We start from the raw sequence: 18,279 nt of genomic DNA, 5'->3' as shown, positions 1-18,279 counted from the left end.
ACGTGGGCCCCGCTCCCCGCGCCATCAGCCGTCGCGCCCGGGCGGCCTGCGCGCCGAAAGCGAGACAACCGGGCCGGGCGAGGGGCTGGCGGCGGGGCCGAGGGGTGTTCGCGGAGGTCGTGAGGGGAGCCGGGGGGAAGCGCCTGGCTTCGGCCGAGCTGCAGCAGTGCCGGGGAGCGCCCCGGGGGCTGCCTTTGCTTCTGAAAATGAGGGGGTAGGAATTGATTGTGCTTTATTAACACACCGAGCCTGTGGTGTTCAGGTTGTGTGCAGAAGAGGGCCGGTTTGGAATCTGGAAATATTAAGCTTAAAAAAAAAAAAAACAAACCCAAAACCCGGGGGGGGGGGGGTTGGCGGCTGGACAATGTGAGTTGAGTATGAATAATTCACCAAGGATTGTTAGCTCAAATTAGGAGGAGGAAATAAAAGCCTTAAAAGCCTTTGTTACATGTTGAAGTTGGGGAGTTTGAGTATTTGGGTGACCAGATTTCTGCGTTGGTGCTCCACCGGCGCGCTTTGTGGAGGGATTAATTGCCGTAATCACCATCTGCAGAAGGCACCGTTTGTTTATATTGATATCGATACTTTTTTTTTTTTAAGATGGATTTTCTCTGCTTTTGTATTAAAGGGTCATCCGAGTAGGTTAAACGTAGTAAGTATTAAAGCGTGTAAGTTGTGTTGGAAAGGAGACTGGCTGGCTTTTAAAATGGATGGTGAGCTTTGTGCTGGGCTGGTGAACAGGGAGCGCTTCACCTCTAGGACAGTATCATCTCGGTGATAATTTGGAGTTGATGCGGTGGTGCAGGCGGTGGGGTGGGGGAGAAGCAGCTTTTAGTCTAATGAAATCTGTACAGTGGGGCACCTGGGGGTGGCACCGATTCTGTAACCTTTGTTTTTTCTACTCAAACCTAATGGCTATTGAGAAGCCTGGGAGAAAATGTTGCAAGATAAATGATTATTCTGTGCTTTTCTCTGCTGCCCTAATTTAGTGGCAGGTCTAGAAAGGGGGTTTGAGACTTGACTTGTTCTCTGTTGCTGGTTTTTTGTTTTGGTTTTGTGTGGTGTGGTGTGTGTGTCGTGTCGTTCGTCCCTCCGAGCATTTGTTATTCTTTTTACTTACCATTCTGTCCCACTTGGGTACTTTTTTTGCAATTTCCTTATCCTGGATGTAATCTGCTTTCTTCAGAATGCAAGAATCAGTATGCAAAGCTTATCCTTCCTTCCTAAAGGCAGGGCTTAAGAAAGAGAAATTGTTGTGTTATGTTTCCTGTAGACCGAGTTCAAAGTTGGGAATGTTTCTGATAAAACAGTAAGGAATATTCAGATTACTTCTGTGGTAGGGTACATTTTTAATTGAAAACATAAAGCTGTATCTGTGGTATGCTCATCCTGGGGGCTGTGAATGCGCAGTTGAGCAAAGATGGCTAAGCAAAAAAGGAAGGATATGAGCTCACCAGAGAACTTATTGAAAATATCAAGTGTTTCTCAAGAACCTGGGTTGTTTTAGAAGGGTTTAGGTTTGATGGTGACCGTGTTCAGAATATGTTTAAGGGAGAAGACCTTCCAGTCCTGTTCTTTGATGATAAAACTTTGGCTGATTGTATATATAGTGCACCTCAATTCTGGCATGTGTTAAGATCCTTTTATTCCTTGTCCCTCCCTGTGCTTGTATTTGGATAGTGTTTAGTTCTTGATAGTTAAAGTGAAGCTTGTTGTTTGCTTAAATTCTGCGAGATGCAGAAATTACAGAATTTGACCAATTGTGCGTCTCAGTCTTACATAAGTGAAATTTAGTCATAACAGTAACTAGAAGTGTGGATTCATTTACTGGTTTGTTGAATCCATTATTTGATGTAGTCCTGAGCTTCTCATATACATACAGGGGTAAAGATTCCGTAAGAAACCAAGTATCAGCAACACGATTAGGTATTGAGTTATTTGGGTTTTAGCTCTTCTTCAGTAGCTGTATCATTTTCAGGTGCTCCTGGGTTTTCCCTCATGTGCTACAAGGAGCGAGTTTATCTCAGTGCATGGAGTGGGTAAAACAGTGTGGTTGGGAGCTTTGTTTGCTTATTGACTTTGATTTGATTCAAATTTAAGGCTTTTGTTGAGAAGTATGCTGATTTTTCTCCATATTCTTCTAACAGACTCTAGTGCACAGATGGCTGATGCTATGAAAAGTTTCTCCCCAGGTCTGTGATGTGATGCTTCACTATTAGCAGAGTAATTCTTGTACTGTCTTAAGTAAATGAGCCATTTAGGGTTACTGGTTACTTTGGTAGTGGCTTGCAGCTGGTAGATACGCTAGAAAAATGAATCTTGGATTGTTTTAAGTCCTTACTTTAGCATAAAATATATATATATTTTTAATGGTATGGGTGCTAAACAAAAATGAGAAGTGGAAGGATTTTAAAAAGTGATTTCTTGAGTGCTCAGTCTGAGTCTTAAGATGGTATAAAACAGTTGAATTTAACATCCTGACTTGAGTGTCTTGCAGAAAAACTTCAGCTTTTCAGTTTCTCAGACCTGGGACTTGAAACTTAACATCTAGTGTCTAAGAGGATGATTTGAAAGACCAGGGTTTTGCTGCTGGATCTCTGCCACTGAGGTCCAGCTCCAAAATCTGTTAGAGAAGCCTGGGTCCTGTGTCGCTGGCTATGAGGGGCAGTGGCTACTGCTGGTTTTCCTTAAACCTGTGTGAGGTCTCTAGGATTGCAAGTGCCACTGCTTTTTGTCTGTTAATTTCTTTCAACGCTGGTGGAACTGAGCCACCATTACTAAAGTCAAAAGTGAATACAAAAACCTTTTGTATATACTCTAACTGTACCTCTCTACGTGTTGTAAGAAGAGGAGAAATCTTTCAGTAAATCTATTGTAGAGTCCCTCCGCAGGTACGGGGAGGGCAGAGTGGTGTCTGGCTTACACAATAGTGTTTTTGCTGCTTTCTGGATTTTTCTGGATTGTTTGCCTTGCCATAGGGCTTACCTGGTGGTAGTGCATGTGTTGTCTGTTCTTTGCCATTTCCTCAGATGTGTAACAGTTTTTAATTCCTTCAATAAAAGTGATCAGAAGTTGCTTTCCAGTGCCCACTAAAGATGAAGGCAACAGTGTAGTGTTACTGCCCTTCCTTCGCGTTATCAAGGCACTGAAAATCAGGGAAGAATAGCTGTGAAGGATTTGTCTACTGCAGACATTTTCCACAGTTTTGCGCTGTTGGTGCTTTGGTTTCCTTTTATCAGTGAAGGTCTGAGTATTTGGCAGTATGTTAATGGAAGCAGCAGGAGGGTTTTCTGGGTTTTGTTTACAGTCACACTTGCTTTGCCCTTTTAGAACATAGTGTCTCCAGTCTGCAGTGAGGGTCTCTTGGTTGGCATGCCTGAAATACCAACAACCAGTCCACGCTTAGCAGAAAGGTCTAGTGTAGATGTGATCAGATGGTCTGGGTTGTCAGGTGGTCTGTAACAGGGTGATGGGATGGTAAGAAGTTTTTATTTCAAGTACTTTCAAGCTTTTTTAGCAACTCTGCTTTCTGTATAAATGCTTTTCCTATCCAGCGTCTCTGAAGGCACATCCTGGACAATTTTTTTTTTTTGGGGGGGGACAAATGTAGCTGCATACTGTTATCAGCAACTTAAGTCTGGCAATTAAGTCAACTATTGGTTTAAAGGTGGAGGTGTGAAGTGGATAGTCCATCTTATTCCCTCATTTAATTGCCATCCCCATTTTCTGGTTGGTTTCTCTCTTCTCAGAAATGTCTATCAAGGGCTTATTTAGCTTAGGCTAAGATCATGCTAAAGTATGTCCTTTGTAAGCCTCGAGAAGCTGAGAAGCACAGTTGCATGCTGTGTTTCTACTGCTGCTAGAAGAGAGGCCAGAGAAGACCATCCTGCTATCATATGTAAGACTTCAGTCAGCAATGTAACAGCATGCATTTACTTACAGGTGCTTGCTTCCTCCTCTGCACATTGTGAAAGCAACCGTAGACCTTTGTTTCTCCCTATCCTTGAACTATAATGCGTGGAGTTTATAAGGCTGTTTCCAGGACACTGATTGCTGATGGTGAAGTGGAAAAAAAATAGTTGATAAATATTAATAACACTAGCAAATGTCAGCAGTGTTGCAGTGTAAACCCAAACCCTTCTTAAGAGTGCGCATGTTCACTTTTCTGTGCTTCTGATCTGGAAACCTTGAAGACTCTTGCTGAGCCTACATAACGCAATGGATTCTTGAGTGTGTTCATGTTCAATAGTAGTATTGCACCAATTTAGAAGGCTGGATTTCATGTAGGTTCGTGTGAGATTTTTGGTATTAAAAGAGGACATTGACAGAAACCACTGATTTTTGAGTATTCATTTTTTTTACAGTAGAGGAGAATTTGGCAGTATTATCTTAATTTATTCTTGAAGAGTTTGGTGTTATGATATGCCAACAAAATAATTCTTGTATAATTGTAGAGTATGCATTGTTAAGTAAACCCAGGGGGGAAGTTCAGTGGTGGTATATGAGAACATCTAGATTTTCCTGATGATACTGCTCTTTCAAGGAGATGCAAATATTGATCCGATTACAATATGTGTTCTTTAAAAAACAAACAGCTTCAAAACAAAAACAAATCTCAAAAGAACCTTAGCAAGAAGGCGCAGTAACCTGTTTCTAGCTAGCTGATGTCCAAAAGGAAGGAATGTTCCAGATTACAAGTCATCAGCTCAAATGCTGCTTTTATCTTCACATACACAGTTATATAGGCAGGTGTTTACATGCCTCAAAAAAACCACCTAGGTAATGCATGGAAAGAACTTGGACCTTAATTATCTTTTCATGTTATAACAGCCCTTTCTCTTTTGAATTAGAGAAAGATTGAGTATTTTGAGCCTCTCTTGAGAAACCTCCTTTGTATTATAGCAGGCAGAAGAGCAGGCAGGAGAATCTGAGTTTTCCACTGAGTACTGCTCCTAAATGGGAGACACTTGGGGGTTTTATGACATTGGGAACTACAAAAATGACCCAGGAGAGAAGGTGAGCCTTTTTACTTTAACTAATGACTGAAAATTCAGGAAAGATACAGGTTTCCAAATTACCATTGGATATGAAGGCTATTAAGGCTTTCCTCTACTGAGATCTCTGCTATTTAGCTTAGAATAAAAGTGTCTATGAAAATTAAGTTCTGAAATTATTAGAAACATGAACATGAAACCAAGTGAATACATGCCAGCATATATATTTTTTTAAATACAGTTTATGTAGGTGACGAACACTTTAGGGTTCTTTGATGTGGAGCCATAGCCTCAGTTGATGTAAATTAGCACAGGTTTGTTGAAGCTACGCCTGTTCATACCAGCCTGGGGGGTTTGGTCCAAGATCTCAGAGTAAGTGCATTGATAAAGAGGAGTTTCATCGTATGCATAATCTGTCACTTCTTTCTGTTGAAGCCTGATAATACTGGGACTTGTACAAAAATGTAGCCTTTAAAAATGTTGAGATATTTTAGTACCAAGACATTTGAAATGGCTCTGCTGGCACTGAAGAACTGGTACTTCAAGATGATCCATTAGTCGTTCCATAAAGATATCCAATATGTAATAAACTTTGTGTGTGTTAGGAGAGACACTGTGCAGCTTCTGTTTAATTTGGTGTGGTGTGAATGAATGCTTGCGCAGCATTTTGAGGAAAAATGTTACAACAGATCTTGTAACTCACTACTTTAAAATAGAGCCTGAAGTTCAAGTGAAGAATTGAGGAAACAATCAGAAGCACTGAACCATGATATTATATTTACAATAGTGGAAAGTTTTACCAAGTAACTTATTAAATAACCTTTTCAACTCAATTTGTAATAATCCTGGAAGTGTTACCTGAAAAAGATGACCCATTTTGTTTACCAGAATGAGTCGTTTCACTGTCAATCCTAAACCAAAACCAGATTGGTGTTACTTTATGAAAATTCTTGCATTTCAAGAAGCAAAAGAATTTGAGGCCAAGGCTCCCACTTCTGTGAAGTCATTTCATGCTGCTCACAAGTGAGAATAGTAAATGGGCTGTTAATGCTAGAAAGAGAGTTACTAGAGGCTTACCTCCTTACGTTTGCCCCCTGCTCACATCCATTGGAAGAGATGGGAATATGCTCCAAGGAATAGAAGATTTGAAATGATCTGTATCAAATATAAAGGCTGCAGCCTCTACTAGCTAAGTTAAAGAAATGAGAAGCTCTACATGGTTTAGCTGGGGATGGGAGTATTTGGTGCTCAGTCCTTCAGAAAGGACTTTTTCCTTGCACCTTATTGCATCTACTGAATGTTGAGCTGACGTATTTAGCAGGCTTTTTGTCCTAGCTATTGCTGTAAGTGTTTTTCTTGACTGCTTAGAGGATCTGTTTGTTCTTTATTCATACAGAAAAATAAAATTTTATATCTCTCACTTCTGTTCTGGTTTTTTTTTTTTTTAGTTCTTAAAACCTTTGATCACAAAATACCCAGTTGAGAAATGTGAGGTGAAGGGATGAGAACTTGGATGGAAGCAGTGAGGGAAAATGTCCAGCCACCAGTCTGGAAAACCTGAATGCAATGACGTAAAATAAATGATATATTTTAAAGCCATGATTTAGACTAAAATTAGTTACTTTATCAAGAGTCTGCATCTGTCTGAAGATAGACTAGTTCATAGCTAAAATATTGTTAACTGAGAGCCTGACAGATATCTCGGGGATATGTTTTGCATCTTTTTTGTGAGCTTGGTAGAAGCAAAAGCAGGAGGGCTGAAGGGAAGGGAGCACTTAGTGGCTAGTTCTGTCAAGCCCAATGTACAGAGATCTCTCTTGAATAACTGTGGTTTTTCTGTAATAATAAACACAATTTAACTACCATGTACCTTTCATCCTGAAGGGCAGAGCACAGTTAATTAAAAGAAGAAAAAAAAGCTGTATTCTAGGAAAAACTGAATAACCCAGTTGAAAAAAATTAGAAATTCCTTACAAACAACCATTGTATGCCGTGTGGCTATTTTAAAACAGTAAATTACTATGCAAAGGTAAAACATCAGTGGGTTACATTGTGTAGTAAGACACAGCAGAATCACTTCACCACGTTCTGAATTAGAAATACTAATTTTGGAAGTTTTTACTTTCTTACTCACGCTTTCTAAGTGGGGGGGTAGTTGGGGTTTCAGGTTGGTTCAAGGCCAAATCCAGGTGACAGATAATCTTAGCAGTGTGGTCCTGTGCTGGCTTCAGGAGTTTCAGGCTCTGCTGCCGGCTCCTATGTGCCATAATTTACCTGTCTGTAAAATGGCTGTTTTTATAGACTTCACGGTCTTGATAGTAAGACTTTAAGTTAACGCGTAGCTCAGTGGATTCTCTTCTTGCTGCCTCTTCCCCTGATCATTTTGCAAATGGCAATGGGTTTCAGCGTTCACTCGGAACGTTTGTGCTGCTGTAGCTAATTCCGTCTGAACTGCCCGCTTGCTCTCTTAATTTGTTAGGGTTTTGTCAGGGTTTTTTTGGTGGTAGTCGAGTTATGGTAAATGCCTGTAACTACCCTCATGTAAAGAAAATGGTTTAAATTGCTATGTTAGAAGGTAATATAAAAAGGAATGAATTTTAGTAGTTTACATACAGAGGTGTTGTCTCTGCTTGGATATTATGCTAGTTTCTGCAGTTAAATCTCTGCTAATCTTTCTTGCTGTATGCAAGGAATTTCTGATTTCTTTTCCTGAGTTGGATGACTGGGCTGTGATGTTCATTAATTCATAATGAGCAAGACTTTCTTCTAGAAAAATCACATGCTTGTGATTACACATGAGATTCTGGTGTCGGGTTTTTTGTTTGTTTGGTATTTTCCTCACAAGAAGTCTCTGCACAGACTATAAAATAAGGCGAACTGGTAGATAAAATTGGCCATAAATGGCGAAAGCAATAATGCTTAAAAAGAAAATCATGTCAAAGCAAGAAGAGGCAAAGCTGTAACCCCGAGTTCATAGCGAACTGGTAGCTGAGAGATTGCACTAATTCTGTCATGCCGCTATAGAAAGAAGGAGCACCCCTCCTAACCAATTTGGAAAAAGTAAAATTTATGGTGAATTTGCAAATATATTACAGTTCCCGGAAAGCCTGCTTATTCAACTGAAAATTCAGACTTTGCAATAAATGTTTGAGAGCGCAGTCTGAAATGCCTTTTCCCCCCACCATTGGGAGGAGTGTTTGGATACCAGAAACGAGTAGCCCCGTAAGCCAGCACACGAGATGAAGCTGGTCCCCTGGCCCCTTTCCTCCCCACCCCATTGCCTGGGTTTTCTCATCTTTAAACAGCAAAGATTGGGGCTCCCTCGCAAGACCGACTGTAGTGGACCCAGTTACCCGTACTTGTAACCTGTTTTATTGTTTGCCTGCTGAGCGAGGAAGAGTCTGGGCTGCTGCATCTCGGCTGCTGGTCGGGCCAGCAAGTGTGTTACTGCTGGGCTGGGAGGCAAGAGGGAATGGGGCTTTCGGGGCTGCCTGCGACTGGGCAATGTGGGCAACGTGTGTGGGTTGGTCTCGAGGCTTGGTAGTGTTAACACTACAGCTCTGTTGCTCCTAGCTGAGGTTGATTAACTTCAATTAAAAAGTATTTTTAAGGGGATAAGGGAGCTAGCAGGCATGTTCTCCATCTATGCCAGGTGGAAGATACGGGGCTTCTGTGGTTTTTTTTGGGGGGGGGTTGGTGGGTTGTTTTGTTTTTCTTTGGAAGAATCCTTGCGTCATTAGCTCACCATATATTTAAATAACTGGATTTGAGCAGTGTTCTTTTACATTATAAACCCATTTTTCAGATGAAATTGTCTTTAGGGAAGTTGAGTTACACTGTGTTAGTTTCTCTGTGCTAAGCGCTGGGCTTGCCTGGGACTTCTTTCCATGGAAGAATAATTTAAGTATTGTGGCTAGAAGCTCTGGACAAAATAAAGATCTAACAAACAGTGAAGAAAAACGAATGGCTGCATATTCAGCACAGTCAAAAGAGTAGAACTCTGTCATAACACACTCTTTGGCAGTCTGCGCCTTTTAAGTAAGCTTGTGTCTGGTCGGTATTTTCTTGGTGTGCTGTAGGTGAGAGCGGTCGGCATGGACGTGCCTGGGGTTGAGCTCTTCAGACAGTCCCCATGAACACAGCTAGTTATGCTGCTGTAATGATACCAGCGTTAGGGTGTTCTGCTGGGGTATGGCTCCAAACTGGGAGTTGCACCTCTGTCCCATACAGCTGTGCTGGCAGAATTATCTGGTTTAGGCTAGCCATGAAAAGATGACCAAGTTTTGTACCAACCGCAGGAATGAGTTCAACCTTAAAAGCTAAATACAAGGCCACTTAGAGGTCTACTTTCTAAGTTCCAATACCATCATGATGACATACACTGTTAATGTATTATTGTACTGTAATAGCTGCAGCTTTTTTTGTGTAATGAAGAAAAATTGAAGCTGTGTTATAGTGGATGTGGTCTTTGTGACTCCATTTCTACACCAGGTATTTCCCATGCTAGTTTTACAGTCTGAAGAGAGGTTGTATCTAACATTGAAGTATTGAGTGTGAATCTTGTGCTGGCAAATGATGGGAATTAATGGCAGAACTGAAAACTAGTTCAATAATGAGATGTTACCAGATTTGAGGCATATTATTAATTTAGATTATATTGTTTCCACACGGTATACTTCTGTGAAACTGTTTAAGAATAGATACCACGATAAATACAAAGCCACTCGATTGTAGAAAACAATTCTAAAGAGAAAAATGTGAATTGCTATCAGAAGATGCTTATTATTTTAGAATGTTCTCAAAACCTGGATCCAGAAAGATAAGCCTGGATTAATTAATACATGCACAATAGCTGTTTTACATGGGAACTGAAAACACCTATAGGGCAAAATCTACCTGATTAGAGAAACAATAAGTTAGAATGGGAGAAAGGCTAGAAACTAAATAACACCAGTAAAGCAACATACAGGAAAACCTGCTTTTACATGCATAACCTGCTTTGGATTGCTCTCTGCTTCTGTATTCTGATGGCAGAAATACAAAATGGAAATGAACGTCTGGCACTGAAATTGTGCAGGAAACATCATACCTGAAAATGTATGCAATTTCCTGTCTAGCACCGGCATTTCTGATATTTTCATTGCACGTATAATCCACTCTTCAGCTGAGATTTTATTCTGAGTCTTCAGGTGTTTTTCTTTTGTGCAAGACTGATAGCAGAAGGTTGCAATACAGCTCTTAAGTTTAGGGTTTGATTTAAATGGAGCTCAAGTTCTTGTTATCTCTACAGAATGGTATTTCTGTTGAGACGACCATGAGTTTTACACATGGACAGTTCTGAAAATCTCTTAAATGATACAATTTATTTAAGCTGGATTTGGTGGCAGTTCACATCTTGGTGTTTAAAGTCCTCTTCCTTGAGCTCCCTTTTTTTCCCCCCAGTTGAGAGAGAGCTCACTTAAAGATGTTTTCTTTACAGGAATTCAACATTGTTTAATTGACTACGCAGAAATTTGTGGGCAGCTACACATGCGGATTGTGTGTTTTTTTCATTTACTTTATGCAACTCTAACAAAGCTTAGAGTAGTTGCAACAGTAAAGGATTTTTTTTTCTTTTTTGTTTTTTATTTGATGGCATCCCATGTTGAGGCAACTCTGACTTCACTTGGTAATTAAACCTCATTTGTGAAAGACCTTTTCCTTATTAATTTGATCCATTAAAGAAGCACTCTTTGAAACTGGTAGTTAATCTTCCTATTTAAATGGCTGGGTTTTACTCAGATTGGTTACAGCTTAGTTTTAAACAGCAGTTAAAAATAGCAAACTGTTGTGCTGTACAGTTTAAATATCTATCTACAGTAGTAGCCTTTATGGAAAGGAAATGCCTAGTAAGAGGGAGAGGAGACTCTGCCGCTCGGACAGCACCGGTTGGTACCAGCATTGCACTTTTCCTTGAGTTTTGCCCATCCCAAAGTCAGGCAGTGCTCCAGCAGGCAGCACTTGGTTGTCTTACTCCAGGATTAATTTTTAACAGAAGCACTATGAGCTTGATTTGAGCAGCGTTTCAGTCGGTAATTAATAATTCAATGGTTGTGAGAAGTTTTGACTGTGTATGTTGAAGTCCGCTGCTAAGTGTGCTAAAACCAGGCAAAAATCTAGAAACTAGCTGAAATATTTTCATGAGCATTAAGCTTTCAGAAAGAAAATACAAGGGAAAGGGCTGAAATTGCAACTGGTGAGGTTAGCGTCTGTTTTAATCTCTTGGTTGAAGACTTGAAGTGCACAGCATTATTGCCAAAGCACGGGGTTTTTAATTTAGAGTGTCTGCAGTTGAAAAGGAAGCCGTGACAAAACTGCAGGCATCTAGGCAGATGGAAACCAATTACTTCCAGTAATTCTCCCTTGAGTTTCTATTGTAGGAGGAAATTTCTGCAGGTGAGGGGATCTTGAATGAACAGCTAACAAAGAAAAATCAGAGGTATAAAGGTGAATCTGTCTAAGGCAGCATAATTGCTTGTTTTACCTTTGTCAGTGAAATCTGTGGTCCAAGAAAGAGGACAAAGAGAATCCAGATGGTTTTTCACCTCCACCCTTAGTTTTCCACCAAGAGAAAAGGTACTTGAGGCCTGTGTTCAGTAAGAAATGTTTAATCAATCGGGTTATATAGCTAAAATATTTTTTTCAGTATTGTTCAAGGTCAGACTTCTCGTAATGGCTGTTTCTGGATATACCTGTATGGCAGGAGCCTCAAGCTTCTCAGACCAAGGTATCCATGACTAGAGCAGGAACATCTGTTGTCACAGGGAAATTGAATGTGAAAAAATCTGCAAGATGGGAAATATTATCAGATATTTTAGGCTACCCTTCTGAGGAACACAAGCTTATATTCACAGAAACAGATAGAACTATTGTATGTCTAGAATTTTTACTACTATAATATCCATAAGTTAGTTTTCCAAAAGATCTCCATTAATACTATGTTGATTTATTAATGTTTCTCATTACATAGAAATAATATTTGTGTGATCTAGTAGCATGATTTTGCCTCCAAAGGAGAAAACATAATCCTATTCTTAGCTTTTGTAAAACTTACGATTCTGACAATCAAGCTTCTAGTGCTTCCTTCTGCTGGCAGTGGCAGGGGGTAGGAGGAGAGGATGGTGGGAGTGGGGATGGATGGGGATGCTGTACAGTTTTATTAAGTTGGAAAAAAGTAAGGTTATCACAGCAGAAATTCTGATGGCTTACTTTGTCTTTATCAGAGCTTATTAAACTTCTTTCGTGTTTCAAGGCATTCATACTTCCAACATCAGTCTTAATAGTATTGTTGCTTGCATATTTCTGCACAAACTAAGCAGGTTTTTGGCTATTGTGGGTAGCACATCAGGTGAAAACGTGTTCCTTTGGGTATGTCTTTGACTGCTTGCTTTGAATCTGGTTTGTTATTTCCCAGGCAATATCAGCTTGTGAATAGCTTTCCTCTGTCATTTGTGGTACCTCTCACAAGATGTGTGCTAATTAAAAAGTGTTTTTGCACAGATCTGCAGACTTAGCAACGTGAATTTGCAGTGGTAGTATGTGACTTTTAAATCTAGTGAAATTTGAAAAAAGTAATTCCTAAACTGTTGGTAGTAAATAATGCAGTGGTTTATTTTCTGTCTTTGTCAACTAGTGACACTTAATCTCTTTATGATGACATTAAAAGGCATGCAACTTTGAATTATAAAAGCAGTGTTTATAGACATGTTTTACCTTTGTTATAAGTTGTAAGGCATATCTTACAACTTACATGAAAGTCAATGGAAAAAAAGGGGATCCTACAGATCAGTGCAACTGCCTTTTGTATCTCAGATGTATGCAAAATGAAGATAGGGTGCCTTTAGAAGACATAAATTTATAAAAAGAAATATGGACAATAATACTGTATACTTTTGTATTGTCCATTTAAAAATAAAAGCACATTTAACTGCAGTAGCATAATTTCCTTGGGGACCACAGTAGCATTGAATTCTTTTTCAAATGTAAGAAAAATTTGGAGCTCCTGTCTCAAAATCCTTAGTTCAAAACTCATGACAGATGCATGAGACAAACGTGAACTGGTGTGGATACTGGGGAAAGGGAGAATTATCTGCGTTACCGACTGACCAAGAGTCTCGGTCGTTTCGGTGCTTGATCTTAGTGAGCTGTCCTTTACTTCACGCGTACTGGGGGAGGCGAGTCTGACAGAGGCAATGGAAGGAGAATGAGGCAACTTCTTAACAGCTGGAGTTTTCCAGTATAGGGGAGACTATGGAATGGGCTATACTGGAGAAAGAGAGCTGGGGAAGGGACTTCTTGGATCACTTGAAAAGCAGGACACCTCATGCTAAGTCAATATCCTTGCTTATCTGACCTGTTAGGTGGACTTTGTAGGGATGGTGAAAAGGGAAGAACTTGGAGAGTGTTCATGGTACTACTCAAGCATCAAGCTGGAAGCAACTTACGCTGTAGTATTTTGAATGGACTTAAGGGGTTAGGAAGGAGGAGGGAGACAGGATTTGGAGGCTAGAGAGGCAGCAGTCAAGGTATGAGATAGGCACTTCAGGAACAGTTCTGAGTATGTAGATGTCTGTTTGAAGAACTGATCTTGTTGGAAGGCTCTGTGGATTTGAATTTACTTCTGGCAGAGCCCAACCACGGCAGAACTCTGTACACAGAATTGCATTTACACTTTTAAATTGAGGTTTTAATTTATTCAGTTTTGATAACTGGTTCATTGGCTACTGGACAGCTTAGTTTCAAATTTAACTTGCACAGAGAACTCTGTTTCCTGTATTAACCCCAAACTTTGTTTATATAGGATTAGCTCGGAACGCAGAAAAGAGAAGTCAAGAGATGCAGCCCGGTGCCGAAGGAGCAAGGAATCGGAAGTATTCTATGAGCTTGCTCATCAGCTGCCCCTGCCCCACACTGTGAGCGCACACCTGGACAAGGCATCCATTATGAGACTGACCATCAGCTACTTGCGTATGAGAAAGCTGCTAGATGCTGGTAAGCGAATAACACAGCAGAATCTGGAAAAGGAACTGGAGGTATACTGAGGAAGAAGCTATTTCTCAAACCTGTCAGCAGTTAAATAAATAAATACGTTAATAGTTGCATCCTTTCTATGGAAAAGTGGAAGACCTTACAGTATAAATAGGCTATTGGTGATGGCACAGGAAAAATCTGGCCACTGTTCAACAGACTTTGTTTTTCCCTTTCTGTTCTGATGATCCCAGTCGGCTTATCACAGCTACAGTGCCATTTTCAGTCTCAGCTATTTGACCCGTCTCCCAAAGTTAATTTCTTTCATTTAACCCTCTTTTTTCCCCTAGAGTTGGTTGCTACAACTGTGCTTTACTAAACTGTAGGTGGTTGGTGCAAGGCAGGCTTAGCTAACTGTAGGTGTTTCTCCTTAATGTAAACTGCAAGGAATTTTTTTGTGACTTGTGCTCCTGTGAAGGTGAAGTGAGCTGAGGATATGTCTGTCTCTGCAGTACACCTTCCCATGCAACTACAGGAGTATCTGAGTTAGCTTATGAACCAGTGTCTGTATAGCATGCTATGGATGCTGTACTGGTTATTTGTACTCATGCATGCCTACCTATACCATATGGGAGGAGTAACTTTGGTAGCCATACTCTGAAATGCCTCCTAGGAAGCCCCTGAGAAATGTATGTTATGCCTTTTGAGATAAATGGTAATGCTTTTGCCATGTAGACTTTTTCCTTAAGGTGGAAGGTTTATTGGTTTATGCATAAAAACACAGATGTTTAACCTCACTCTCATTTTCTGTGATTTGTGATACCACTACTAGAGCTTGAAGAATTTAATTGATCACTTACCTAAGTGAATTATACTAGTTTTGAACAGTCCTGCAAGATTGACTTCTTGCAGACTGGTGCCAGAAGTCATTCCTGATGGTAAGTGAAGAATGGCTGATGTTTACTTAAATGAAAATGTGTGGCTGCTTGTAGGTGAGCTGGAGACGGAAGCCAAAATGGAGAAGGAGCTGAACTGTTTCTACTTGAAAGCTCTTGATGGATTTGTCATGGTTCTGTCCGAAGATGGGGACATGATTTACATGTCTGAAAATGTGAACAAGTGTATGGGACTCACTCAGGTGAAATACTGACATTTCCTAAGACTGTTTCAAATCTGTAAAAGTTGTTACATTTTTGTATGTGTAAAGTTAGACACCCGTATACCTCTTATTTTTTTGCAGTTTGAGTTGACGGGGCACAGTGTATTTGATTTCACTCATCCATGTGACCACGAAGAGCTGAGAGAAATGCTTACACATAGAAATGGTGAGAAGAAAGAAAAAATCGATTTAATTTACTTAATGATAGTTCCTGTTGGCATTAGTACAGTTGGATATCTGCCAGAAAAAGGTGTTGAGAGAACAAACTAGTATGTTTTGCTGCTTAAATCTCAAAACAAACCTTGTTCAGAGGTACTAACAACAGAAATAACTAGAATGTTTTGGCAATATCCTAATTGTAGAAGAGATGAGACTTCATTAGTACTCTTTAATCTAAAACAAAATTAATGACTAAAGCAGAGTTATTGAGAGTGGAAAGAATTAGTGTGCCTACAAGAATAAAATTAGAGGTAGGTTGAATGAGAATTATCTTAAGCAATTGCTATAGAAGGATATGGAGAAGTTAAAATGGTGCGTTTGTCTTGGTCTGGGCTTGCCTTTACAGGACAACTTAAAAGCAAATGCTTTCTTCCAGAAATCTGTGGTGGTATACTTAAGACACGAAAAAGATCCTGTATTTAGGACACCAAAAAACTAATTGGGGAATACTTGGACAGCCCCAAAAAGGGCTTTGGGATTGATGCTTCTCTGCACCCTTTAATTGGTGCATGAAACTGATATCTTTTCACAGATTTCTGACTCTTCTTTTCTCTGTCCGAGGGAGTAGAACACTATGTTCACATATTCTATATGCTTTTGAATTTAATAAATGCCCATGAATTACTGCTTTTATGTCTTTTAAAGGTTTGTTAATGACTATAAAGGCTTGGCAGCCTGCATGCCTCAAACAAATCTGCTTTACTCAGTTCTTAGAAGCCTAAAATCTGACCTCTCTAATTCCTGTTTCATCAAACAAGGGTTATATGGACTCTGAATCTAGATAGTGATAAATTACCAAGCCTGACCTCTGCTTTCTTGTAGCACTGTAAATCAGAAGTCTTTTATGTTGTCATTCTATTTAACGCAGTGGAAGAGACCTGATAAGATATCATAGCATTAAGGGCCCCGACTTTGATTTTGTAAGCATTTTCTAAACTTGTCTGCCCTTAGTATTGAAGTATGTTTCTAAGGCTAGATTAGACTCCCCCCGCCTTTGGAATGCAATAATGCATCTGGGGGGCGTGGGGAAACAACTTCACTAAGGCAGTGTAAAAACTGGTCTTGTTGCAAAAGCTTATTCTTAAAAATGTCATTTTACTGAGTTTCATGCAAACCAACTCTAGTGTGTCTAAATTGACCAGACTGGAATAAGATGTCTGGAAAGCATTATTACAAAATCTGTTTCCCAAATGAAGTTGGCAGACAAAAGTCTAAATTACAGTAATAATAGTACATTTTTATATTTATTAGTATTCCCAGGTTGCATTCTACTACAGCTCTTACATCAGCGGAATTATTTTGGTTTTGAATTGAGTATTAAATACTCCCCTTTGGGATTGTACAGGTGCAAATGAATATAAATGTGATTGGCAGGAACTGAACTACATTCTGATTTTTATGAAGTTGCTTTTTAAACTTTCAAAGCTGGGGATTTTAAAAATAATGTCCAATGCTGAATCAGACTGGAGAAAGTTGCTACATCTTTTACAGTTGCTTCTTAAAGCAGAGCCTTAAGCATCAGGACTTGGTAACGATAATGTGTGATCTTCAACTATGGGTTTCTAGATTGGTTTAACTATTTTTAAAAACATACTGAATGAAGTAAGTTCTGGCTGCTTCTCTGAACTCTGCTTTTCTTTCTTCCCCCCCGCCCCCTACTTTATTGAGGATATTTTAATGTGGCATAAAGTAGGCTTGTCCCTGTTAGTCTTTGCCTCTGCTAGAAGCAATAGACAATGTAGCATAGGGACTTTAATGTTTTTCTGATGAATTTTGTCTATCTACTAGTTGCAGTGCAAGCCACCGTGAAGAATTTCATAGCTGCTATTGTCTGTGGGAGGATAAGAGCAAATTATTGTATAAACTTGTATCAGAAGTGAGCTCACATGTTCTAAACTTCCATCCTCTGCCATGATTTGGTACTCACTCCTTAGCGTGCCTCAGCAAACTTGCTTTTCCACTGCTCCTTATCCTAGGTGCTTTATTTCCTTCTTCCACGCACAGCGAGCTGCTTGCAGCTCTCCTGATAGGATCAGTTTGCATTTTCTTTGCCCAGAATAGCCTAGCTAGCAATTGACTCTGAAAGGTTCTCCCCTGTAAAGGCAAAAACTTGACTTAAAGCCTGCTGTTAGCAAGTAAGGCTAAAAAATTAGTGCTGCTAATATTAATTTGTATTAGGGTTTCTTGACTTTATTTTTCCCCAATAATGATGATAATGTGTTTAAAAACTTGGTCTCTGTTTACTCTAAGAGTGTAAATCACTGTGGAAATATTTGGATGCATGTAAACAGCAGAGTTGTTAATTCTGAATTGAAAAACTTAAAATACTGCAGTCCTGAAGAGCTATGGGCCCAAAACTTATTTGATTTGAACCTTCCTGCAGTGAGTTAATGATCTGTTTCAATGGAAACCAACTCAACAGTACTTCTCATTCTGTACATGCTTTTCTTGTCCTTTGTCACAATTTTAAAATATATTAAATTTTCAATCAGTCCCTCTTTCTCCCCACCCCTTTTTCCTGAAATCTGGGAGTGTGGAGTTGGCTACAAATATGATACTGATCTTAAAACATTGAAACTTCAGTTTTTTGCCTACCTTACAGTAAAACTTGTTCTGAAAAGTGTTGTTATCAAAAGTGCTGTTAGGTTTATCAATATTTTTAATTTATTTTTTGGGTGTTCCCGTAGTCTTAGAGTTCTGTAACATGGTTTGGGGTTTTTTTATGCCTTTGGAAGATGATCCAAGAGCTTAAGAATTGGTTTACTATTTGCTTTTGCTAGGTCCTGTGAAAAAGGGCAAAGAGCAAAACACGGAGCGCAGCTTTTTTCTCAGAATGAAATGTACACTGACTAGCAGGGGAAGAACAGTCAATATAAAGTCTGCTACATGGAAGGTAACTAA

General features: G+C 39.7%; 1 protein-coding gene and 1 long non-coding RNA gene across 2 annotated transcripts in view; one reads left to right on the top strand and one right to left on the bottom strand.

Annotated features, from left to right (window-relative positions):
• HIF1A (hypoxia inducible factor 1 subunit alpha) overlaps positions 1-18,279 on the top strand; it is a 29,955-nt gene that overhangs the window by 750 nt on the left and 10,926 nt on the right. Inside the window, exons 2-5 of the mRNA XM_072865424.1 lie at positions 13,834-14,024; positions 14,993-15,138; positions 15,241-15,325; positions 18,159-18,271. Coding sequence (XP_072721525.1) covers positions 13,834-14,024; positions 14,993-15,138; positions 15,241-15,325; positions 18,159-18,271 — 535 coding nt within the window. The remainder of the gene's footprint in view (positions 1-13,833; positions 14,025-14,992; positions 15,139-15,240; positions 15,326-18,158; positions 18,272-18,279) is intronic.
• On the bottom strand, positions 3,819-11,783 carry LOC140653380 (uncharacterized). The gene is made up of 3 exons (XR_012043104.1): positions 11,726-11,783; positions 11,518-11,620; positions 3,819-4,053 (listed from the first exon to the last, which is right to left on the bottom strand). It is a non-coding gene; the product is annotated as an uncharacterized lncRNA (long non-coding RNA).

The sequence above is a fragment of the Ciconia boyciana genome, chromosome 6 (assembly GCF_034638445.1).
Source record: "Ciconia boyciana chromosome 6, ASM3463844v1, whole genome shotgun sequence".
Lineage (NCBI taxonomy): Eukaryota > Metazoa > Chordata > Aves > Ciconiiformes > Ciconiidae > Ciconia > Ciconia boyciana.
Note: the sequence above shows the minus strand (reverse complement) of the source record. Positions and strands in the feature narration are given on the sequence as shown.